The sequence below is a fragment of the Culicoides brevitarsis genome, chromosome 1 (assembly GCF_036172545.1).
Source record: "Culicoides brevitarsis isolate CSIRO-B50_1 chromosome 1, AGI_CSIRO_Cbre_v1, whole genome shotgun sequence".
In the NCBI taxonomy this organism is placed as follows: Eukaryota; Metazoa; Arthropoda; class Insecta; order Diptera; family Ceratopogonidae; genus Culicoides; species Culicoides brevitarsis.
Window position 1 is genome coordinate 17,324,569 of NC_087085.1, and position 14,085 is coordinate 17,338,653.

Sequence of the window (14,085 nt, forward strand, 5' to 3'; positions counted from 1 at the left end):
AAAAATCCCGCAGCAGGTACATATTATGCAATATTTACAAACGTCCTCGACGACGAGCGCCAGCGACACACTTTCGGCGATAATGCCCAAAACATGACCAGACTGACTAAATTTCGGCATGTGCTATAAATATCTATTAAGAAAGGCATTTGTTTTGAATTCACAACGAAAAAATACTTCTTTCCGATTGAAGTTAACAAATACAAACACACGTTGCAGACACGACCTACACCATTCTCATCCTCCTCATGAACACGCGTTTTATTTACCTTTTGTATTCGCTGCTAGAATTTAACTTCATTACGACTGTTATTACAGCAAAAGCATAAATACAGAGTAGGAACGCGTGAACATTGCTTGTCGTGATATTTATTTGCTCGGTGATGTGTGTTTGTGTTTTTGTATCATATCTTACAACTACAGGCACAAAATGTTGATCACTAATGCTGCTTGTTATTATTATTATTATATAAATGTTGATTATGTGGATTGTTGATATGTAGGTTATTACTACTATTATTATAAAAAAAATACTACGTCGATGTGTGGAGTGACTACGGTGTGAGGTAATTGGGCACGGTGTACCTGAAATTCAAATATTTTTTTAAATTTTAAGTTAAATTTCGAAATATAAAAAATTAAATTTTTAAAAAATTTTTTTTTTTTGAAGAAATCTTATTTTTTTTCTACTTTTACTAAATTTTTGAAGACTAATTTTTAATTAAAAACCATGAAATAAAAAAAGATATTTTTTTTTATTAAACAATCACATTAATTTAAATAAAAGAAATAAATTTGAAATTATTTTTAATTAATTAATAAATATAAAATTAATATTATTTCTTATAAATAGTCAAGATGCCAAAAGCCTTAGGTATTGGAAGTTTTAATAATTTTAATATTAATATTTTTTCCTAAAAATTTTTAAAAAATAATGAATTGAATTTTTATTTTTTTTTTAGTTTGAGCCTAATACAAAAGCTTTTTAGGTCAATTTAATCTAAAATTAAATTAATTTCTTTAATTAGTACCCTCTATTAATATTTATATATTTTAAAATTAATTCATTTTAAGGAAAAATTTAAATTTAATAATTTTTAATTTAAATAATTTAATAATTTTTAATAATTTAAATTTACAAATGTAATTTTAATTTAGAAAATTACGAAATTTTTTTTTCTTTGTTTAATAATTAATTTTTATTTTTTTAATTTTAATTTAATAATTTTTTGTTCAATTATTATTTTTTTTTATTTTTTTTACCTAAATAAGTAAAATTTTTCAAAAATACTTTTTAAAAAACCAAAATTTTTAAATTTTATGACAAGTTTGAATTTTAATCAAATTTTATTAAAAAATTAATAAAAATAATTTTTCTTATTATTATTTTAAAAATATATATTTATTTAAAAAAAAAACATTTTTAGTTAATTTTAAAGATGGTATAAAACGACCCACCGTTCATACACGAAATCCGTACATAACTTTATAAATAAATAAAATAATGTGCAAAACTGGAATTGTCGTCGCCGTGCTTTGCTTTGTGCGTGCATACTTATTACTCTTTTCTTCAGTTCATTCCAAACTCTTGTTGAACGCGGATGAATTTTATTCATAATTAAATTACAAAATACAAAGTAACACGGTTTCTTCAACTTTGTATACATTTTTTTATTGTTGTTGTTGTTGTTTAGTAAATAAATAATAATTTTTGTACCGACCCGTGAAGTAAAAAAATATAAAATAAAAAGGTAAATAAAACGCCAAGTGCAAATTTATATTCCGAAAAAATATGAAAAATTAAATAAAAATAATAAACAAATAATGATTTACGATGAAGAACGAAACAAAAAAAAAACGAAAACCTTGAACAAAGTGACACACAAAAAAAGTACATTTAAATGAAAAATAATTAATTTAAAAGCATATTTATTAATCAAAAGGTCGTACACGTGTTCATGCAACACAAGTGAATGAGTGCAAATTCCAAAATAAGCAATTTTTTATAATAAATATCAGTATTTCCATGTGTTTAATATTAATGGAACATGACTTCAACTTTTTTTTTTGCATTTTTTTGTTCTATTTTTAAAATATTGTTAGTTTGATTTTTTTACAGGCTTCTTTTGCCTCGAAACTTACAATGTTTGTACACAAAAATTTTTTTGTGCCATAAAACTGGTTTAAATTCTCGTTTGTGGTTCCTTTTTTTTCTGTCGAATCATTTTGTTATAAATTTAAGTCGTTTTGTGATGTGTGATGTGACGTGGCCTTCAAACCTGTTCCCTCTCTTAAAAAAAAATTTGAAGAAATAAACGACGATGGAGACGACTGGTTCTTTGTTGTGTGTCAAGATGCCAATATCTAAAGTTTTTTCTCTGAACAAAACAATTGTGTTGTGATAACTTTTAGATTGCCTGTCAAGAGCACGTGAAACAACGAACATCCGTATTTTTTTCACATGCTCGTCATTTGCATGCATTTAATTTAAAATAAAACGGTGACATTCAAAATAATTCAATGTAACGTAGTAAAGTGAATTAATTGTGATTTATTTTCTAAAACACAAAATTTTACTACTCCAGCGGAAAAATGATACTTTTGACCGAAATTTCAAGTTCCTGTAACAAAATCTCCGGTCTCAAAGTGAAAGACGACGCGCGAAACCGGATAAGGTGGCAGGCAGCGGCAATTACGTCTAATTTATTAATAGATCATCTCTCTTATCAAAAGGGAACTTTACACTTACATCGTATCATGTCATTTAATTTTATAACTTCATCGGCGACGTTGTGTGAAGATATCGCACTGAATCTTGTGAAACCTTGTTTTTAGTTTATTTAAGTAATAATTTCTCACTTCTCGTGTGTGATTGAGAAGAACTTTGGACCTTGCTTGTTTTTATTATTTTGTAAGATGTTTATAAATATTTTTTTTCTCACTGTGCAATAATCGTGAATGAACCAAAGTGAATGGATGAAGAAATTATCTCATAGGTTTTTTTTTGCGCCGAGAACGAATGGTAGTGTGTGGTCGAGCCATTCACACACATATGCATAAAAATAATCAAACGAGTCAATAATTTTTACTATTTGATGACCTCCAATGCAAACTTTCTCTTTGGCATTCATTTCTTTCGTTTTTGCTTTGGTTGAAATGCTTGCTCACGAATGTTTTTGCTTCATTGAGTTTATCTTGGAAGTCGTAGAAGTACAGTTTCTTTGACAACTTTTTGTTTGTTTATTGCAATTTTATTTCTTTAATAAACCGTTATTCACACTTTTCTCTTCTGTTGGTGATTCATTGTCATCTTAAAGTATGGCAAAATGTAATCTGCAATAACAAAAGAAATAATTAGGTTGAAAGTTTAATTTTTTAGTCACAAAGAAGTATCTTAAGATATTGATTGATTTGAGAATTTCATATTAAATTGGAAAAATTTTTATTAAAATTTAAGTAAAAGTCACTTAAGTCGGATTCAAAAATTTAATTTCAGAGTTAAAAAAATATTTTAAATCAAATTTTATCCTTCAAATATGTTAAATACTTCAAATATGTTTAAAAATATTTTTTAAACATAAAACTTGAGAAAAGGTTCTTAATTTAATTTTTTTTTAAATCAAACTTAAGCTCAAGAATAATTTAAAAATTGATCGAATTTCAACTTTTCCACAATTTTTGATAAAAATAATTTTTTTTTTAATTTTTAAATAATTTTTGCTCATTTGTGAGAAACAGAAGCAAAGCAATAGAAGTTTTTGAAATTCAAACTTTTTATTGAAAATTTTCAAAAATTAGCTTTGAAAATTTAAAATTTTAAGGCTCATTTTGTAGATTATTCGAATTTCAACTTTTCCACAATTTTTGATAAAGAAAAAAATTTTTTTTTAATTTTTAAATAATTTTTGCTCATTTGTGAGAAACAGAAGCAAAGTAAAAGAAGTTTTTGAAATTGACTTATTATTGAACTTGAGTCCAAAATTTGCTTTTTTTAAAAAGCTCAAACCTAAACTTGAAAAACCTAAAACGAGAGTTTAAGTCAAAAAATTTTAGATTATTTTATAAAGTTCAACTTTAAAAAATCTTAAATTTAATCATAAATTGTAAAATTGGGCTAAATTCAAAAGAAAAACGACAGAATTGACAAATTTTTAGCATGTTTGATTTAAATTTTTCTATTTTTGTTGAAAAATAATTTTTCGACTTAGTTTTAAACGGTGAATATGAAAAAGTCTTTAAATTAATAAGAAAAAATTAAAATACAAAAAATTGCTTCAAAGATTCGCATAAAAAAATTGAAATAAAATTTAAAAAATGAATTTTCACGATATTTTGCTAATTTTCGTTGTAAAAAGAGATGTGAAATTTCTCACATGATTTCTTAAATTAAGATTTTACAACTTTTAAACAACTTGAATTTATCATTACGTTAAATAGGTCTCATTTACGATGCAAAAAGTGCACTTTCTAAAATGAATGAAATATAAATTTTATTGCAATTTCATCTTTTATTCAAAAATATTTGCTTCTTCACACAACTTTTCCGACCTTGACCATCAAAAAAACTCCACATTTCCATAATTTCATCATGCGAGCGGAATTTTCCTTGTAAAATATTTCTTTTGAATTCAAATTCATTTGAATGAATGAACATTATCATGACAAGAGGAAGAGAAGAGTTTATGACGAAACGATATGCCCACAGAAGCTCTACAGTTGAGTCACATTATTTAATATTTAAATTAATCTATGTACGAAATTCTGTCAGATGTTCTGTCTGGTGATGCGTCATGTCATGGAGTGGTGTGATATTGGTCAATTTTTTTTTGTTCCTACACATGAATTAATAGCCAAGTATAAATAATTCAAAAATATGCGGAATTAGGTTGAAATTTTCATGTTCTATTACAAATGATAGCGTAATTGCATGTAAGTGTTTAATTATTATTTTTAAAAGTCGTTTCGTTGCCATGAAGGCAGAGTTGAGGGCAACTTAGAACACGACTGGGCGTCCTTTGAACCGGTCTTGTAACACAAAATTATTAGACTTGATCTTGAAATATCGAAAGGTGATAACGAAAATTCAAAACTAGAACATTGACACAGTGCCCTACTTAAATAATTTTACTGCTTCAAGACACCCGTCTTCGCTAAAATTAGATTTATTCGTAATGCACGTCTAACTTTTGCATCGAAGGCTATCATTAACATGTCTAATCAATACCTACGATGCAAAATAAAAAAATAAAACAAGAAGATACGTAATCGCAATTATTGCGTTGTAAAATTCTCATATCTTCTCAGTTGCTTTATTTGCATGTAACTATTAATTTAACACGTGTTTATTTTGCAATCAGAACGATTTGCCTCGATTTGCACCACAACAAGTATCGTTCGTTGCGAATTACAAAAGAAAAAAAAATCAATTTTGACCTTATAAGTTGACTTCCGATGATCGACCGACACTTTGTTAAAAATACGCCTCGAAACTACCGGTCTGGACAAAAGTTAATCAAACAAAACTGGTATTTCGGAATACATTAAATTTGCGTATGAAATCGCGCATTGTTATTAAATGTTATGTGCATGTGTATAAAATCAAAAGGAAAGAAAGCTTATAAAGTGATGATTATGTAATGTATTAAATCATGAAAAATATTTGAAATCGGTGTGTTATGTGAGGTGTAAATTTTTGATGGATTTTTTGGTCGTTCGGTTTGGTTTGTTTTTGGAGACGACTTGGTGAAACATGATTTCTTATTGTGAATTTTTTGTGGAAATTTCATGCAAAATCATGTTTTCGGGGTTTTTACCTGTTTTTACTCTGTCGGAGATAGGATTTGTACTTGTTTTAATCACATTTTGTACAAAAATTTAGTTTATATATTTTTGAAGTTTTTAAAAAATTTTCATCAATCGAGGAAATTTTAATAAAAATATTTTAAAAATGTAAAATTAAAAAATTATTTAATTCAAAAAATAATTAATTAATTAAAGTTAGTCAAATTTTTGGTTAAAATTTAAATTTTAAAAATATGTTGAGCCTTAAAATGAGATATTTAGGCCAAAACTGAATTTAGAATATATTTTTATGTTAGTTTTGTTTAAAAAATTAATTTCTTTCTTTATTTTTATCAGGAAATGTAAGGAAAAATTTTCATGTGAATTTTAACTTAAGCTTAACTTAAAAATTAGAAAAATTTGACTTAAGCCAAAATTAAAGCTAATTTGCCAAATTTTCTAAAATTACTGCTTAGAAAAAAAATTTTTCCTTTAAATTTGGTCGATTAACCAAGAATCGATTATTTTGCTATTGACTTAAATATTTTGAAGTTTGAAAAAATAAATTCTTTAAGTCAAGTTTAAGTCTTATTCCAGGGCTGGAAAAACTTATGACTTAAACTTTAATTTAAGCCTTATTGGTAAAATACTTTGACTTAAGCTTAATAAAAATTTAAAATCATTCAAAATTTAAATATTTTTTGATTTTTGAACTAAATTTTGAGAAAAAATCTTTTTAATTAATTAAAAAAAAAAAATAATAATAATAAAACTTTAAAAATTTTTGATTTTTGACCATAAGTCAAATTTTTATTTTGACTTGATATGTCATAGATTTGTTCAATTCTGATTTTACGTCAAAAATTATTTTTTTAAAATTCTCATAAAGACTGAAAAATCTAAACAAAATTCCTTCAAAAACGTGCGATAATAGCGAAAAAAAAAATCCAGACCTTCAACTAAAGACAAATAACTGACACACTTCCACACAACAAATAATAAATGATTTCATTTTAATTGCATCGTTACATCACCGCGTAAATAAATGTAAATATGAATTTATTTACAAACATCGTAAGACACTTGATTGTGATATTTATATTGCGGCGAGACGAAAAACTCAATTTTTATCAAAAAATCTTGTAATTTTTTTGCAAGTAAAATTATTTACTGCGCCTCAAAAAAATGTCAAAAACCTCGCATCAATTAAAAAACTCAGAGATAACAAAAATTTATGGTCAAGTAAGTTGACATTTTTTATCCATGGCTCGTAAAAAAAACGAAATTGCACTTTGTTTACTGCATGATAACACCTCAGTTTACGAATGATAAGCTACAAAGAGCACTTTATGAGCTTCACTTGTTGTACTTCGAACCGAAGTTTAATATTTTTTTTGGTCAACTTCTAATCATCAACTCCACGAGATAACGTATCACCTTGTTTTGCCCAGACACGCCACGATTAGACGGAGATTAGGCAACGTGTGTCGGATTCAAAGTCTAAAAGTTGTCTGTAACACGATTTTATTACGGGCCAGAAATCGTAAATTCTCTCGCACACTGGAATACCGGCTTTTTCCTTGTTTATTTATATTTTGACGTGTCTGTGTGTGCATTCTGATTAGCATTTTTTTTTTCGTTTGAACAAAGATTAAGAGACGACTCCGTACACTCCGAGCTGTACTTGGTGAATGAATGAACATGGGAAGCATTGACCGTAGTAACGTACGAGTAAAAGACATTATCGTCATCATCATCGCCTTCGTCGTCGACACAAAAAGTGTGTTGTCTTTAAGACTTTGAGTTTAGTATTGGTTGGGCAGTCGTTGCGAGCGTACACGATTTCTTTTGTTTAATTTTATTATTAAAAAAAAATCTTTCTCTTCTTTCTTATTATTTGTTCACTTCACGCTGAGTGAGACAAGTGCATAGGAGTTTGATTAAATATAGAGATTTTTTTTCGTGTTTGCTGTCAAAGTGAAAGCACGTGGTGAGTTTAAGAAAAATTAAGATTTTCTCTTAATTAACTGCGCAAAATATCGAAATTTTAAAAAATAGTGATTTAATTTTTTTTTTGTTTTATTCAAAATGAAACTGAAACTTGTTTCGTATCTTCGCAAAAATGTCACTAATTTAAATATTTTTTTTTTTAATTAAAAAAAAAAAGTTTTAAATAACAAACATCAGGTAACAAGCTAAATATTTTGCATAAAATGAAGACAAAAAACCACTTCACCGGTTAAAGTCCCTCTTTTAGGAAAGTTGAAGGTCGTCAAGTACAATGTTTGTTTATTATTATTATTATTTTTTATTTCACGATACAGCGACGTTTTTAATTTAAATTTATTTTTTTTTGTAATTATTTTTTTTTTCATATAAAAAAAAATGTATTACAAACATATTGATGATTTTAATTATATTAATAAAACCAGTTTCTGTTTGACGGCGCACAATGTTGAAAAATTTAATGATATTTAATAATCCTAAAAACGTAACAAAAAAATAATCAGTGATGGTCAATGGACTCTTAATATCAAAAAAATATTTTTTTAAAAAGAAATGGCGAAAAATAGCCAAAAATGATACAACAAACTTGTAAGAAAGATACAAAGAAGTAGGAGTTAAAGCCGGTTTTTGTTTATTTTTAACATTTTTTACGACATTTTATGTTAATATTAACGGTAAATGTTGACTTCAGCAAAATTTTATAGTCAAAACATTCTTTTTTAAGTAATCCTGAAGTCAACAACTGATAAGAAAAGTCAAAAGCTGTCCAGACATGACAAGCCTTTTACATGCAAAAGTATTTATTTAACGATTAAAAGTTTTTTGTACTTTAAAAATTTAATAAACAATCATTAAACTGAACAAATTGATCGCGAATCACGATAAACGGTGTCCAGTTAGCGTTAAATAACTCAATTAATCTTATCATTTATTTTTTTTTTTAGTTTTTGTTTAGTCTATCGCCTTGTTCGTTATGCAACATTGATACAAGTTTTTGCATGTTTATTATCTTCTAGTTCCATTGTGCGGATTTGGCGTTCATAAACAATCATAAAAAAAGTTATTTAAGAGATTTATTGAAGACGATAAGAATTTGCTGGAATTTTTGGCACACTTATCTAAAGCTAGTGACGCACGAAAAATGTTGCATGATAAAAATCGAATGTTTTTCATGAAAAAAAAAAATGAAAATTGATCAAAAATTATTCTGGTATGCAAGAAACAACATTGAGATTGACATCAGTAATTTTTTAATAATTTTTTTTTTGCTGATTTCTAAAAATAAATTTCTTTCTCATAAGTTTCAAAATTAAATTAAGAAAAAAATTAACAGTTGGTCCACTTAGAGAGTGTCTGTAGAACGTAAACATTGTAAAAAGTCGGTGTACTTGACCTTATTTCGCATGCCGCTCGCTGTGCTTAGTGCCTTTAGTGTGAAAGAATTACGAAATTTCGTTATCTCTTGTTAATTTTTACTTAAATTTAATGTAATAATAAATTTTAATTAACACAATTTTTTTTTTCGTTACAGAAACAACAACAACTTACCAAAAGTGAGAAAAAGATACTCAAATGAACTCCTTAAGTTATCGATAAAGACATAAGAAATAAGTGTAGTAGTGAAACAAGAGCCATCTAAAAAAATAATTCTAAAAAAATAAAGTTATTTAATAAAAAAAAGTAGATAATTGTTCAAAATGCTTCTCGAACTGACACAAAAACAGAGAAGACTCACGACAGCATGCATCAGTGTGTTTGGAATTGTGCTCACCTATTTCGTTGGATACATCCCAGCGATTGTCACCACGTTGTACATGCTGAGTGGCGATCGTGTTACGTCAGTTTATAGTTTGGCAGCCGCTACACCGAGAGATTTAAAGTGAGTTTTTTTTTTATCCATAACCTTGCTCACGAGATTTTTACGTGAACCCTGTACTTTGGACGAAATTTATTGATTACGATGCATTAAATTAATTTGTGCGCTAATTCTCTTATCAATCAATAAATTTTGTAGTATTTGGATCAGTGTGATAATAAAATTATTTATTTTTTGTGTTACAGAGCGGCATGGCGATTCATTTGTATCAACTGGACCGTCCACCAATGGATCAAAGCCAACAAGACCGTTGGAGATATTTTCGAGGAAACGGTGAAACGTTACCCCAACAAAACCGCCTTAATGATGGATGATACTAAAATTACTTTTAGTGAGGTAAATTTAAAAAAAAAATCCCAAAAAATTAATTTTTTTATTAAAAATTTTTCATTTTAGGCCAACACCTTCTCAAATCGCGTTGCAAGTTTCTTCAAAAGCAAGGGCTTCAAAAAGGGCGATTCCATTGCGTTGCTGATGGAGACAAAAGTCGAATATCCCTTCTTTTGGATCGGTTTGTCCAAAATTGGAGTAACGACAGCTTTGATCAACTACAATTTGCGCAAAGATCCCTTGATTCATTCCATCAAAGCTGCGGGCGCGACTGCCGTTATTGTCAGTGCCGAACTTAAGGATGCCTTGACCGAAATTCGTGACGATCCGGAAATCAAAGGGATGCCAGTTTTCCAATACAATGGCCCGAAAGATAAGCAAGACATGTTGTCGGGTGCCACAGACTTGAAGAAAGAACTTGATACTGTGTCCATTGTACAAATAACGAAAGACAGCAGTTTCCAGCCAAAGGATAAGCTTTGTTACATTTACACCTCGGGCACAACGGGACTTCCAAAGGCAGCTGTCATTACGCACGTTAGGTAAGGGAATAACAGTGAACGATTTTTTTTAGGTTGCTACAATTTTTTTTAAATTTTTGCTCCATGCCTAAAATTTTTCATGAAATTTCCAATTTTTTTAAAAATTATTTTCAAATTTTCAAATTTGTTGTATTGAAAATTGTACTTCAGCATATATTTTTTTTATAAAAAATCCTAAAATTATTAAAATAATTTTTCTAAATTTTTTGAGGATTATCTTTTATAAAATTCTTATTTTTTTAAATTTTGAACTTAAAATACTCTAAAATCAATTTTATATTATCAAAAAAACAAATATTGTTAAAAAAAAAATTGAAAAAATTCTAAATTGTTCAGATAATTTTTTAAAATTATTTGTAAAAAAGAAGAAGAATGATGCTAAAATACTAAAAACGATACAAAAGTATTTCAAAAGTTAAAGTTTTTAAAAAAAAATTTCTTAAAAAATTATGAAAAATTACCAAAAATGGTCATTTTATGATGAAATTTTTAACATTTTTAGCCCTTTCAATTGTAAAGTTGGTCAAGAAACAAAAAATTCAAAATAAAATTGAAGCAACCTTACGTAGAACTGCAAAACAATGCTAATGAATATATTTAAATTTGTGATTCCAGATATATGTTCATGTCGATGGGTGTGTATTTCATGCACGCAATCCGTACAGATGATGTCATCTACAATCCACTACCTCTGTATCACACTGCTGGCGGTATGATTGGTGTTGGAATCGTGTGTCTCAAGGGGGTTTCGATGGCACTACGGAAGAAATTCTCGGCATCCAATTTCTGGGCCGACTGTATCAAGCACAAATGCACCGTCGCACAATACATTGGCGAAATTTGCCGCTTCTTGCTAAGTACACCACCAAAGCCCGAGGACACAGCTCACAATGTCCGTCTTATTTTCGGTAATGGCTTTAAACCACAAATCTGGAATCAATTTGTGTCGCGATTCCAAGTTGCACAAGTCGGAGAGTTTTACGGAAGTACCGAAGGCAACAGCAATTTAGGTAAAATTTAGAAAAAATCTTTTTTTAAAGAAATTTTGTAACAAAAAATATTTTTTTTTACAGTTAATATCACAAACACCCCTGGATCAGTCGGATTTATTCCACGATCTCTCGGATTTATTTATCCAGTAATGTTAGTCAAGTAAGTTTTCTCAAAAAATAAAAATCTTAAAAAAAATCATATTTTTTACCTAAAAATTTATTTTTTTCCGTAGATGTGATGAAGAAGGCGAACCCATCCGTGATAGTAATGGAAGATGCACGCGTTGCAAGCCCGGAGAGCCAGGTGTCTTCATCGGTAAAATCAAGAAAAAGTCCATCACTGGCGACTTTGCCGGATATTCAGATAAGGTAAGGCGACGCTTTATTTCATTCATTGTCTGAAATCAAAATTTTCGTTTAAATTTTTTTGTTTTCTTGTCTTTTGAGTAATTAATTTTTATTTTTTAATGAAAAATTTATTTAATTTTAATTTTTTTATCATTGCAGAAAGCTACAGAAAAGAAAATCGTCAAAAATGTCTTTGAAGAAGGTGATATGTACTTCAATTCTGGCGATATCTTAGTCATGGATCTTTTGTACAATTTGTATTTCAAAGACAGAACCGGAGATACTTTCAGGTAAAAATCAAATTTAATTTTTTTTCCTGACCCCACAGCTAAAAAAAATTATTTTTCCTTAGATGGCGCGGTGAAAATGTCGCCACATCCGAAGTTGAAGCTGTCATCAGCAACGTTGTCGGCTTGAAAGATTGCACGGTATACGGTGTCGAAGTTCCCCACACAGAAGGCAAAGCTGGCATGGCTGCCATTGTCGATCCCGATAACCAACTCGATGTCGAACACTTGTCAGCTGGCATCAAAGGAGCGCTGCCTGCCTACGCTCGTCCATTATTCATTCGCGTGCTAAAAAGTGTCCCGATGACAAGTACCTTCAAAGTGATAAAACGCGATTTCGTCAAAGAGGGCTTCGACCTCAATGCCATCAAGGATCCACTGTATTTCCTGAATCACGACGGCGTTTACCGCAAATTCACGCAGAAAGATTACGACGATGTCATGAATGGCAAAGCAAGGCTGTGAATCAACGCTAATATCACTACTACTTCTACTGGATTGACTGTGCATTTTTTGCTACATTTCGTTAATTTTTTTTTTTCGTTCAAATATCGTTTCGTTTCGTGTGTGACTGCTGACCTGATGCTACAATTTTTAATGATGAGCTTAGTAAAGTGATGAGAGAATAATTGTGACGCGCAAAAATTTTGCATAGAAAAAAATTATTTCAAAAATAAATTTTCCATTTTTAATTAAAAAATTACGTAAAATGGCATATTTTGATTGCCTCAAGAAGAAAAAAAAGTAAAAATATCCGACTTTTGTGCAATTATCAATAATATGTACCACTATTGTTGTACTATCAACGTATATTTACAAGAAAAAAAAAATTAGAAGTAATAACGTTAGTAAATATATATTGAAAGGGTGATGTTGCGGAACAATAAAAATAAAGACTTAATAATCCTAAAGTTAGACAGTTGTTTAATTTTAAATTTAATTATATTATTATAGGTGTAGTTAATAAAACCTCTCTCGTTTTTTTATAAAATTTTCATTGGAGGGCTTTATTTATCGGCAGCTAAATTTCTAGAAAAAAAAAATATTAAATTAAATTGCGAACCTTTTTGTAAATAACACAGTGCTTTAATTTCCACTTTTATGATGAACAAATTAATAGATAACGAATTGTTGAAATTATAATTTTTTGTTAATTTTAAATTTTTTTATTAGATTAAGAATTTTCAAATGTTTTCACCTTTTTATTTTTGATGATGAACAGAAAAATTGTAAAAAGGCGATTAATATAGTGGAAATAATGAAAAAAATAAAAATTAGGTTACTTGTATTTTCGTGGAAGTTAGGTACCTATATCTAAAGAGTTGTAAATTTAAGAAATAAATATTTAAAAAAAAAAAAATTAAATAAAAAGTAATATAATGAAAATAATATTTTTTCTTTTAATTTTCTTGCATATTTTTGATGCTTTGTTGGTGATTTTTGGAAACTAAGATGAGCTAAGCTTGGTATTGTGAGAAGAATTTCAATTTCGATTTTTGTGGTTTCTTTATGGCAAAATTCAATTTATTTTAATTAAAATTTCCAGGTAAATAAATAAATTTATATTTTGCTCAATTTTGATAAAAGACCAAGAATGGACAGTATTGTATTGTTTTTCAGGCTAAAGTAATTAATCCTTTTGTTTTCTGTTGTTCTATGTGAAAATGCATCGAAAATATAGAAGATGATATGACCTGAATGGTTTTCTATTAAAATTTTTAATTTTCCATGAAATGTTGAGTTCTTGAAATTTTCTTTTTATATGTAGATTTTTTTTAGTTAAAAATCTTAATAATTTTTTTTTTTTTATTTTATTTACCTATTTTTTTAAATTTTTTGTTTTTCAAGACGAAATTTTACATGAATTTTCTTCTCTAAAAATATTTCCTAAAAAATTAAATTTATTTTTTTTAAATTTTCTC

General features: G+C 28.0%; 1 protein-coding gene across 2 annotated transcripts; it reads left to right on the forward strand.

Annotated features, from left to right (window-relative positions):
• The first annotated feature begins 1,592 nt into the window (after positions 1–1,592).
• On the forward strand, positions 1,593–13,420 carry LOC134828972 (long-chain fatty acid transport protein 4). Of its 2 annotated transcripts, none has more exons than XM_063841967.1 (9): positions 1,593–1,751; positions 9,320–9,667; positions 9,850–10,000; positions 10,061–10,536; positions 11,152–11,546; positions 11,610–11,688; positions 11,762–11,897; positions 12,036–12,166; positions 12,229–13,420. In XM_063841967.1, exons 2-9 carry the CDS (start codon positions 9,486–9,488, stop codon positions 12,626–12,628), a joined length of 1,950 nt encoding a protein of 649 aa, XP_063698037.1. In that variant the 5' UTR covers positions 1,593–1,751; positions 9,320–9,485; the 3' UTR covers positions 12,629–13,420. The 2 variants fall into 2 exon arrangements, with proteins under 2 accessions (XP_063698037.1, XP_063698045.1); XM_063841975.1 differs by lacking the exon at positions 1,593–1,751 and adding an exon at positions 7,607–7,771.
• Positions 13,421–14,085: the final 665 nt, after the last annotated feature.